Source organism: Rhinolophus ferrumequinum, chromosome 10 (assembly GCF_004115265.2).
Source record: "Rhinolophus ferrumequinum isolate MPI-CBG mRhiFer1 chromosome 10, mRhiFer1_v1.p, whole genome shotgun sequence".
NCBI lineage: Eukaryota > Metazoa > Chordata > Mammalia > Chiroptera > Rhinolophidae > Rhinolophus > Rhinolophus ferrumequinum.
The window spans coordinates 52,713,695-52,725,522 of NC_046293.1; the positions used below are offsets into that span (position 1 = coordinate 52,713,695).

Here is an 11,828-nt window from a genome sequence, read left to right on the forward strand (position 1 = left end):
CTAAAATATATAATGAACACTCAAACCTCAACAATAAAAGAGCAAGCAATCTCTTTAGAAAATGGGCAAAACATGAAGAGACATTTCATTAAAGAGCATATACACAAGTAAAGGTAGAGATTTCAATATTCTCTCTCAACAATGAATAAAGCTACTAGAGAGAAAATCATCACAGACATAAAAGAACTCACCAACGCTATCAAACAACAGGATCTAATGGACATTTATAGACTACTATAACCAGCAAACGCAGAATCAATGTTCTTTTCAAGTTCCCACAGAACAGATTGCAAGATAGCCTATATCTTGGGCTATAAAACAAAGCACAGCACATTGAAAAGAATTTAAATCATACAAACCATATTCTCTGACCACAAGGAATCACACTGGAAGTCAATGGGTCAAAGAAGTCTCAAGGGGAATTTTTAAAACACGTTTATTTCCGAGTAAGGTCATATTCAGAGGTACTGGATGTTAAGACTTCAACGTATCTTTTTTGGAGGATACAATTCAACCCATAAAAGACATCAAATGCACAAAAAACAAAAGAAATAATAGATGAATGGACCCCAAGTAATTTTTGACATAGGATCAAAAGCAATTCAATGGAGGAAAGATGGCCTTTTTCAACAAATAGTGTTGGAGCAATTGCACATCCATAAGCCAAAATTTAACAAACAAAACCTCAACCTAAGTCATACTTTATACAAAAATTAACTCAAAATGGATCACAGACTTACACCTAAAATGTAAGCTAAAAACCTATCGGGTCTAGGTTTAAATAAAGAGTTCTTTGACTTGATATCAAAAGTATGGTCCATAAAAGGAAAATCAATCAGACTTCGTCAACATAAAAAAATAAAAAAAAACTTTGCTCTACAAAAGACCCTGCTAAGAGGATAAAAAGACAATCCACAGACTGGGAGAAATTATTTGCAAACCACATGTCCAACAAAGGACTTGCACCTCAAATATATAATGAACACTCAAAACTCAACAATAAAAGAGCAAGCAATCTCTTTAGAAAATGGGCAAAACATGTGAAGAGACATTTCATTAACGAGTATATACAGATGGCAACTGAACACATGAAAAGATTTCAACGTCATTAGCCATTAAGGAAATGCAAGTTTAAGCCACAATGAGAATCGCTACACATTTATCAGGATGGCTAAAATAAAACTCAGTGACAACACCAAACACTGGGGAGGATTCAGAGAAACCGAATCCCTCGTGCAGTGCTAATGGGAGTGTAAAATTGTACAGCCCCTCTGGAAAACAGCTTGGCAATTGCTAAAACACTAAATATGCAACTGCCATACATCCCAGCCATTACACACCTGGGCATTTATCCAACAGAAATGAAATTTTGTTTTCACACGAAAACCTGTACACGGATATTTATAGCAGCTTTATTTGTAATAGCCAAAAAGTGCAAACACCCCAGTGCTCTTCAATGGGTGACAAACTGTGACACATCCATGCCCTGGAGTATCCTCATCAGTGAAAAAGAACAAGCTATCAATGCCTGCAACAGCCTGGATGAATCTCCAGAGAATCATGCTGAGTGAAAAAGAGCCAGGCACAAAAGGCTCCATACTGTATGATTCCATTGATATAACATTCCTGAAATATGAAAATGGAAAACAGGTTAGTGGTTGCCAGAGGTAAAGGAGGAGGTGTCACAGGAAGGAAGTGGGTATATCTATAAAAAGATATGAAGGATCTTTGTAGTGATGGAAATTTTCTGTATCTTGACTATATCCATGTCAATATCCCGGTGGTGATATTGTCCTACAGCCTTACAAGGTGTTATCATCTCGCAACATTTATTGAGCACTTACCAGGTGCCAGGTACAGTACTGAGCACATTAATCCTCAAAATAACCCTATCGAAGAGGCACAATTACCATACACTTTTTACAAGTATGGAAACTGAGGCACAGAGAGGTTAAGTCACTGGGACAAAGTCACACAGCTGGGAGCCCTGAATAGAAGCCAGGCAGTCCACTGTAGAGCCTATGCACTTAACCACTACTGCCTGAAATCTTTTTAAAATCATCCACTTCCTTGACCCTGAGATTCTTATTCAAAAGGTCTGGGACAGAGCCTGAGCTTGTAGAGTTACTTATCCTTCCTCACATCTTTTTCTTCAGAGCTGGAACCTCCTAGCAGACGCTCTGTCTTTGAAGGTTACAATCAGGAGTATGATACAATTTCAGCTCACATCCCATTGTCTGGAACTTAGTTTCACAGCCACAGTTATTTGTAAAGGAAGCTTGGAAATGTAGTCTTTAGTTGGGTGGTCAGGTCTCAACTGCAATTTCTATAGCAGAAGAGGAGAAAGGATATTGGAGGACAAACAGCAAACTCGAGGCCACTGTGTCACTAGATAATCACCCTTGTTCCTGTATCACTCCACTGTTTAAAACTACGCAACAGCGTCCAAATCTCTTCAGGTAATGTAGTAGCAGGATGACCAGCCATCCCGGTTTGCCTGGGATTCAGTGGGTTCTCAGGATATGGGATTTTCAATATTAAAACCAGGAATGTCCCAGGAAAACAGAACAAGTTAGTTGATCTACCCAGAAAGCCTCTCATGTCATGAGCTGGCCCCACCCACCTCTCCTACCACTTCTCTCTCCAAGCTCCCCCAGACCTCACTTTCTTGAAAGAGCCCAATGAGCCATGCTCTAGTCAACCTCCTTCTCATTTATTCAGCCTGTGTTTATTGACTATCTACTATGAGCTTGGTTCTCACAGGGGATACAGCACCTCTACCTAAAACACTCCCTTCCCCTTGGCTAATTCTTGCTCATCTTTCAGGTTTCAGGTGTCAGTCAGATTCCAGGGCTCATCAAGGAAGTCTCCCCATTGCCCCTCGTCTGGCCCCTGGCTCCTGACAGGCACTTCCTTAGGATAACACTGAACTTGATTGCACATTCTCTTGCCTGTCTTCCTTATAGACGAAGGTCTTGGTCATTTTTTAGTACCAGTGTGGAGAACAGAGTCTAGCACATAGTAGGTGCTCAATTAATGATTGTTGCATGAATGCTGCCTCTCTAGGAGCCTAGGGCTTGCTCATACGAGGAGCTATGTCCACCCTCTCCCTGGCCATCTTCCCTCCTCTAAGTGCTCATAACAGGGAACTGATGAGACCCCGCCCCCGCCCTGCAAAATCCAACGCCACTGGACTCCATGGGGTGCTAGGCTGAGAACTGCCTTCTGGGAAAAGCAGGAGACAGAGCAACAGAGTTGCCCTTGTGACCTGAGTCCCCAGGCTGCTGCTTCCCACTCCGCACCCCATGGTCATTTACCTGATAATAATCCTGATAATAATAACGATAGCAGGGCGCCAGATGGCTCAGTTGGTTAGAGCGCGAGCGAGGTCTCAATAACAAGGTTGCTGGTTCAATTCCCGCATGGGACGGTGGGCTGAGCCCCTGTACCTACTAAGATTGAAAACGGCAACTGGACTTGGAGCTGAGCTGCGCCCTCCGCAACTAGATTGAAGGACAACGACTTGGAGCTGATGGCCCCTGGAGAAACACACCGTTCCCTAATATTCCTCAATAAAAGATTTTTGTTAATAACTTTAAAAAATAAATAAACTAAAGATAGCAACACTATTACCCCTTAATTAGGCAATAATGACACCAGCTTGGCTGCCAAGCAAGGCTCAAAAACTTAAAGTTAATTATTTTTCAAAAACAGAGCTTTCCCAAGAAAGAGGGGAAATAAGGGTCATTTTTACCCCCCTTCCAAAGTTAAAAAAAAAAAATCACATGCCCTTCCATCAGCAAGGATAACAGAGCAGGCAGAACAGCGAGTGAGCTGGTGTGTATGTGTGTGTGTATGCGTGTGTGTGTTCCACGGCGCCAACAGGGGGGTAACAATATGCCGGGCCCATCTGGTCAGTGCACATTTTAAAAGTTCCCAAGCGGATGAGTTTCTCATGAAGTTTATTGAAAAGTATAGTGGGGGAGAGAGGAGGAAGGAGGCGGTAGGAGCAGAAGTGGGCCACTCTTGAAAAAGAAACATGGGACACAAGATTTTCTCCGCGGAGCGTAAGGGCTTTCTTCCTGCCCCTTGTAGCCCAGCAGGTCACACTGGACATTTAATTCAAACTGGACTCTGTCTGGGGTATGGTCCTAATATATATTTGCTTCTCTTCCATTTTTATCCTGATCCCTGGAGAAGGGGAGACACATGAACTCAGCCCCCTCACATTGTGTCCAGGTGGGTGATCCACACTGGCTTTCTCAGGGAAAAGGGGGAGGCCAGGTGAGCACACCCACACCCTCCAGGTCCCCATAGGTCTTCCTCTCCCTTGCTCTCTTTGGTGAGCACCAGGGTCTGTGAATCTATGGATACAGTCTCCTGATGCCCCAGAATGGGTCACATGGGGCTTTAGAAAATCAAATCGGAGCAAGTTCTTGATAAACCATGGCAGCAAATTATCAGTACAATGACTAACATGCATGAGGGCAGATAACTGAGCATTGGAAGTGATCATAGAAAAGCAGGTGTGCACGTGCCTGTATTTCAGGACTGAGATAGAGGAGAGCTTTTGCTTCTGCACCACAGAAGGGGCAGCATGGACTAAGGGCTCTACAGGGATACAGGCAAGACAGGGAGAAGGTGACTGACAGCCCTGTGGGCCCATTGAGACTGCATGTGAAGGGTTTCCATGGCACCCCAACCTTTGGATGTATGGGGCCGGGATGAGGAGGAACAACTTGTTTTGACCCAGGAGCCTATCTCCAAAATACCAAGGAAAATAAAAGATGAGGGTAGGGCCAGAACAGGTATATACACTGTGAAATACTCAGGTTGATGGACATCTTGAGATCAGGGCCAGATGATTCAACTCTACCTTTGGGAGGGAAACCTACAGGTTTCTGGGACCTGAGCTGGAGCCCTGGTTTCTTGTTGAACTTGACTCTTCATGTCCCATGCCAGAACCAGTGTCTCCAGAATTCCCAACTTGAGGTCTGGATCCTCGGGAGCTCCCATTGGCCCCTGCAGACCCCACAGCGCTGGACACAGACCCAGATGCTACACTGGATCCTCTGAGGGGGCTACTACCCCTCACAGAGACTTTGCCCCCTGAGCTGAAGCTGGATGTGGCTGAACCAGAAGTGGAGACTGTACTTGACGCCACCACTGTGGGGAGACAGAGAGGGATGGTGAAAGCAGCTCTGGGCATCCCCACATGCCTTTTAGGTCCCTGAGCACCTGTCTCACACTCAGCATCGAGGGGCATCTTCCAGAAGTGTCCCATAAAGTAGTAACAATGGCTCCCATACTGTCCTTTGGTCTGAGCTATCTCTCCACCATGGGATCCTAGAACCTTGGAGCTTTCTACTCAAATCTCCTCCATGGGGACATAGGACAAGAAGTGACTTATCCAAGACCACACAGACAGTGCCTAAAGAGTGAGGCCAGGGCCCCAGGTCCCCAGTCTCCTAGTGGAGGGCTTGTCCCTCCTTATCTCAAGCAAGGGGAAGGGTGACTCCTGACTGGCCAGCAAAGGAGAGCCTCCTGTGACTCCCAGTAGCTCACATTGTTGGTGACTTCTCCAGATAGTCTGTGGGCACGAGAACAATCAGAATAATTAGTAAACCTTCTGACCGGGGCTCAGAGAAGGATAATTTCCAGCAGGAATGATTCCCTAGGTCTGATCCATAACTTGTAATTCAGTCTCTCTCTGGAGAATACCTGAGTCCCAGAATTGTATTTGTTCCTGCCCGGAGTAACAAGGGCAGCTGTCCTCAATATCCCTTGCCCGTGCTCCCACCCTCAGTGGGCTTGCCACCACTGTTCCCGCACTCCCACAATTGCTCTTCACTCCCCAAGCCTCCTTCTCCTTCGAGTCCCTCTCCACCCTTTCCCCAAGCAGGGCTCAGTCCGGCTGTGCTGGACTGGGTCATGCTAAGAAAAGCTATGCCTTTCTCTCTACCTTTCTCAATGGCAAGGAAATCTCCCCATGTTTCCCTTTGGTCCAGAGGTCCAGAAGGAAAGTTTGCAGGAGTTAAGGACTCCAGCACACAGGCCGGGACCTACATTAATCACGTATACTCGGGACAAAGGCCCTGACTGGACACACACCCCACCACCACGGACAAAGCTCAGGTGTCTTTTCAGAAATGAGTGAGTTAATTAATTGTCCCATCATACACATAGGAATGCTGGCACAGGGTCTCTACTGATGGACACTTGCCCGTTCTCACCTCTGGGTCACCCACCTGTTCTCCTCGCTCTCCAACAGCCTGCAGTAGGTGGTAATCTCCACGTCCAGGGATAGCTGGGCTCCCAGCAGCTCCTGGTGGTCACGCAGCAGCCAGGGCAGGTGCTCCTTAGATGGCTGCAGGGCGGCCTCCACGTCAGCCGCCTTGGCCTGGGCGTCTGTCAGGGCTGCCTCCCTCTTATGCTTTGCCTCCAGGATGACGTCTTACAGGGCAGTACTCTGCCAAGGGCCAACAGCATGCGGTAGGGGAGGCACAGGAGACCTGTACTTGGCTGGGCTTCTCTCTTGCCCGCCTTCATAATTCATTGCAGAAGATGTGAGAATACAGAAAAGTACGGGGGTGCAGGGGGTGGGAATCTATCCTAACTGCAACCCCCAAAGGCTACCACGGTCCAGTGGGTTCCCCACCTGGTCCTTGAGGTTGGCGATTTCTGCTCGAAGTCTCTCAATGCCTTCGTTCAGCTCACTCACCTCCACCTCAGTCACTTTGAGGTCACCACCCTTTCTCCCGGCAGTGACCCGGAGCTCCTGGGACTGGAACCAGGAAAAGGTGAGAGTGAAAAGGTAACACAGGAAGAGCCAACCCCAGGGCTCCTCTCCCCAGATCTCTGAGCCTCCTGCCCAGTCTGGTCTTTGTGGCCGAAACCAACCTATAGAGGATACACACTCCTGTCGGCTGGGATGGCCTTGCTGAGGAAACCAAACATTCCTACATGATATAGTTACGTGACTCTCACTTAGCCAAATTCTAGACAGGACTGCACCTCTGATCTGACCTTCCCAGTCAGACCTCGGGGGGAGAGAAAACTACAGACAATCCATGCTGGGAGGAAAGCACCAACCACTTCATGTGTGGAATTAGTATTTCTGTCCAAGAACCACCTTAAATTGTATGCCACTCAGGTGAGTATTAGGAAGGTCAGGCTTCCTGAAGATGTCCTTCCATAGATGTAGGGTGGGAAGGCAGAGGGGAGCGTGTCCAGGAAGAAGGAAGCTGGCCTGGTGGAAACACTGGCTGCCACAATACATGAAATTAAGAGCTGACTATGCTGGTTAGAAAGCCGCCTTGGTGTCCCTACATGTGCCTGGGTCTGCAGAGTTGGGTTAGCTCTCCCAGCATAGGACTGGCAAATCCCCAGGAAGCCAAAGCCCTAGTAACTTCTAGTGGTGGCTGAGCCGGAGACTTTCACGGGTATCCTGCCCGTTCATCTCCAGGACAGGACATATGAGGTCAGGTGACCCTGCCAACTCCAAGGCCAATGGAGCAGGTCAATCCCTGTCGGCAGGAGTAGGACCCTTATATGTCCTCTGAGAATAATCTTGGTCTGGTGCAGGACCTCGGCCTCACTCCTCTGGGAGATCTCCTGGTACGGGGCCTTGACCTCGGAGAGAATGCTGTCCAGGTCCAGGTGCCAGTTATTGTCCATGGACAGGACCACGTTGGTGTCCCTGACTGTCTGCTGCACCTGAGCCAGCCCCTGTGCAGCAGGGCAGGGATCAGTCCTCAGGAAATGCTCAGCAACCACCTTTCAGGGTTCCCAGGGCCACCTTGCCGCCAGCCACGTGGAAGCTCAGGGGCAGTCCAGGGACCCTTCTCTCTTTCTCTGTTTTCCAAGTATCCCAGAGGCTCCCAGGGAGCTGAGCCCCCAAACTTACAGCCACATAGAAGACCTGGAGGAATTCACTCTCCCGCTGCAGGGCCTGCACTTTGACCCTGCGGTCCACCTTGACCTCAGGTAGTGGGAACATCCTGAAAGAAAGGAGGCAGCGGCCCCCGTGGGCTAGAAGAGCTTTACCTGCACTGTCAGGATGCCAGAGGGAAAACGGCATCCATCGGGCTACTCTAAAACCATCTAAAAACTAACAGAATGGGTGCAACGCCAAGTGCACTTGTAACCTAGTGGTGATATCCCTAAGTTGAAAACAGGACTTTTGAGCCAGAAATCAGTTGCCTTCTTTCTTATCTCTTCTTTTGCAGTCTTGCAGTCAGCACAGGGCTATCAGAGGTTAACTGGGGTGGGAGTGATTAGCAGCAGAGGAAACTGAGTCCAAAGCACAGAGGAGGGTAAAGAGGGGCAGAACTGAGCCCTGGGGGCGAAAGCCAGCTGCCTCTCGCCTTTTCCAGGGCTGCGGTGGTTCTCGGCATCTGTCCTATTGTTGATTTCTGCTTTGTATCTGGTAAGATTCAGTACATAAAAAGACTCTTATTTCTCTCCTCTCCTCCACCCCTGAACAGACATCCACAAACTGATTCACAAGAAAACAAACAGGCATTCCTAGAAAGGGAGGCCAGTTCTACGCCAGAGCACTTCTTTCAGACCTAGACTGGCAGCCACAGGTATTTTGGCCAAACACCACTGTCCCACCTTCACCTGCTCACTTCTTCCTGTATTCCTCTACAGAACCCTGGGTATATGTCAACTCTGCTTGCTGCCTGGTCATCTCTGCCATGACCTTGTCCACCTGCCTCCTGAGGTGACCAGTGCAGCCCTCCAAGGTGGCCTCCAGGCAGCTGGTATAGGTGCTGACATCCAGCTGCTGCAGCAGCTCCCACTTGGTTTTTAGCACCTGGTTCTGCTGCTCTAGGAACCGCACCTGCAAACAGGAATTCCAAGGACTCAGGCCCAGGGGACAGCCGTAGTGGGCTTGAGGAGTTCTTGCTCACCTGGCAAGACGGCCAAGAGATTCCGTTTGGCATTACATACTATGCCGACGTACTATGATTAAGTTTGGTTAGCCCTATTATTTGGAGAAATTTCAGGTACGTGTAAATGGCCAATTTCTTAGAGCAGTGGTGCTCAAACCCTCGAGAGTATTAGAATCAATCATTTGGAAGATCACAAAGAACACAGAGGTCCAGGTTTCTTAATGTAGCACAGGGTCGAGGCCTTTGTGTGTTGACCAAATTCCCTGAGTGATTCTGATTCCCATCAAAGTTTGAGAAGCATTGGCCTAGATCATTAGGGAAGAGCCTCATCAGGGAGCGAGCACAGGAACTCACTCTCAGGAATGTTCTTTTACAAATAGCCACGACTATTTGATGTGAACAAAATATTCCCTTTCCTCACACTTCTCACTGTTTTCATGGCATGGCAAGCAGCAGCAGCAATGAGGAGCAAAAGAGAAGGATTAGCTAATCATTTAAATTTAAATTTGTTGAGCACCTTGCTGGTAAAGATCAAGAGACACTTGTCTGTACAGCAAATCTCCTCGCTACTCATCCCCGCCACACCCCCCACCCAAACCCCATCAAACTGCCCAGCAGCCCACCGAGGCCCACAAAGAAAGAACAAATAAAAACAAACCTGCGGTTTTATTTCCCCAAGCCAGAGCTTTCATCAAGCAAGAACCCCGTACACTTTCCCACCTCTTCTTTCTTCAGTTTTATTGAGGTATAATGGACAAATAAAATTATAAAATATTTAAAGTGCACAATATTGTGAAATAATCCCCTCTATCAAGTTAATTAACACATCTGTCACCTCACATAGTTGCCCTTGTTTCACTGTGCAAATTTATTTTTAAATTTATAAATAAATCTATAAAGTGTACAAATTTCAATTATACAGTACAGTGTTTATCAACTATAGTCACCATGAAAGATCATAGTTCCTCAATGCACCATCTATAGTGGTAAAACTGCCCCAAACCCAGAGCTCTGGGCACATTCATTAATTCTGTGCTTCTTACTGGCTTCTCCTAATATTAGTCCAGCTCCAAGTCCACACAATAGTGTGAATCCATAGCTGCTCTTCCCTAAGGAAGAGCACCCTGGGTAGAATTAGAGCATTTCTCCCAGACAATCCTGAGTGTCCCATTGGTGCAAACTCAAGATGCAGCCTTCCTGACCACCGTTTTCCCCAGGGCTATTCAGAGTAAACCCCAATCCAAGGCTGGTTCAAGAGCAGATTGTTGACTTGCCCAGTATAAGAAATCTGGCCTCCTTTTGGTGTGAAGACTAGATGAGATCTGAAAGTTAGGATTTCTCAAGGCTATGGACATAGCTCACCATTCCTAGCCTGACCAACAGAATTTAAAAGTCATCTGGCCAAATCATTTGCACTGGCCCCACTCTCCTTTTCCAGCACCCATTAGCTGGGCACCATCTGATTCTGGTGGTCTCCATCCACTGGCTTGGACAGCAGAAATGCCAGTTTGCTCGGAGAGAAACTTCTAGACTCAGAATCACATGGCAACTTATGGGAAAAAAGCCATTTGCGAATGTCTTAATGTGTCCACTTACAAGACACCCACGGACAGGTTTGACTTCTTTAAGACTGGACTTCTTAGCTCATTTTGATTTACTATTCATGCAGAAGGGATCACCTTTACTTCAGGGCTGGACTGCGAGGCCCTATATTTGACATGGCAGTGACAAGTTGCTGAGGTTCAGATCCAGTCTCGTAGGGAGGTTTGGAGAACATGGAAAACAAAGTGGGCACCTTCCACCAGGACCAACTTTAAGACACAGGGACTGAACTAGTTGACCTGCACTGTCCAATGTGGTAACCACTAGCCACATTTCCATCATGGCAGACAGGCCTTGTCTGCAGGTCCCTGGAGTTATTCAGGTCTGGTTGTCTGGCCTCCAGGCATCAGCACTCACCTTGCCAATGAAGGAGGCAAAACTGTTGTTGAGTTTCTTAATCTGCTCCCGCTCCTGTTGTTTCACCTCCTGGATCTTAGGGCCAATCTTCACATCCAGAGGCTCAGACAAACTTGGGTTGATTACAACTTCCTGGATGCCGTCAGGCAGACTGCTGGGCCTATCCACCCCAGCCCCCCAAAACCACTGCCAAGGCCAAAGCCCACCCCACCTAGGTTGCCTACCCCAAAGTGTCCACCGCCATTGTTCCCCAGACTGCCGCCATGGGCCAGGCCTCCAGCTACAATGGTGGAGATACTCCTGCTCTCCCCAAGGCTAATGAGACTCCGGCTACTGTAACCTCCTCTCCCGGCATAGCCTTGGCAGCGGCCACTGCTCTTGAGGACCGACAGCAAGCTTCCTGTCCATCTTCAGCACCCTCCTGACAGGGTGGCTGACCCATTGCTGAAGCTTCCACTCTGGCACCTCAAGGCATAGACTGGCCTGTTCACAGTAACTAAGGGTAGTGAGTGACACTGAGAGGGGGAAAGAGGTGTCTCAATGTTTCCCTGCTAGAGCACGGAGGGCTCTCTTTACGTATTTCCCAGAGTTGTCAGTGGGCCAAGGATACGTTACTGGGTTTGGCTCCCCTGAAGGTAAAAGTGACTAGAAAATAAATAATACCACCTACTTGGGAAGAGCATGTCAAGGACTTGTTGCTTAGTTAGCAGGGTTTGCTTATCATTATTTATCTGTCAACTATCAGCTGACCTCGGCAATATGAGGTGTGTGCAATTATACCCAAAATCTCTTATACAGGGAGTTTTCTGAGACGGTTCATATTTCAACATTTCTAGTTTCTACCAGAGTGGTATTGAAACTCAAGATACATCTCCTAGAAGCTTCAGAACAGTGACGCTGATGAATTAGAAACTAATATCTAGAAAGAATAGTGATGAAGAGAGACCCACTCAATTAAGTTTTTGATAGTTG

The 11,828-nt window shown here is 47.4% G+C and overlaps 1 protein-coding gene across 1 annotated transcript; it reads right to left on the bottom strand.

Annotated features, from left to right (window-relative positions):
• Window positions 1-4,602: 4,602 nt before the first annotated feature.
• LOC117028814 (keratin, type II cytoskeletal 1-like) lies at window positions 4,603-11,100 on the bottom strand. The gene is given in 10 exon segments (XM_033117677.1): window positions 4,603-4,611; window positions 5,566-5,590; window positions 6,249-6,469; window positions 6,659-6,784; window positions 7,546-7,728; window positions 7,907-8,000; window positions 8,333-8,425; window positions 8,631-8,845; window positions 10,857-11,016; window positions 11,081-11,100. Coding segments are annotated over 10 exon segments (1,146 nt in total).
• Window positions 11,101-11,828: the final 728 nt, after the last annotated feature.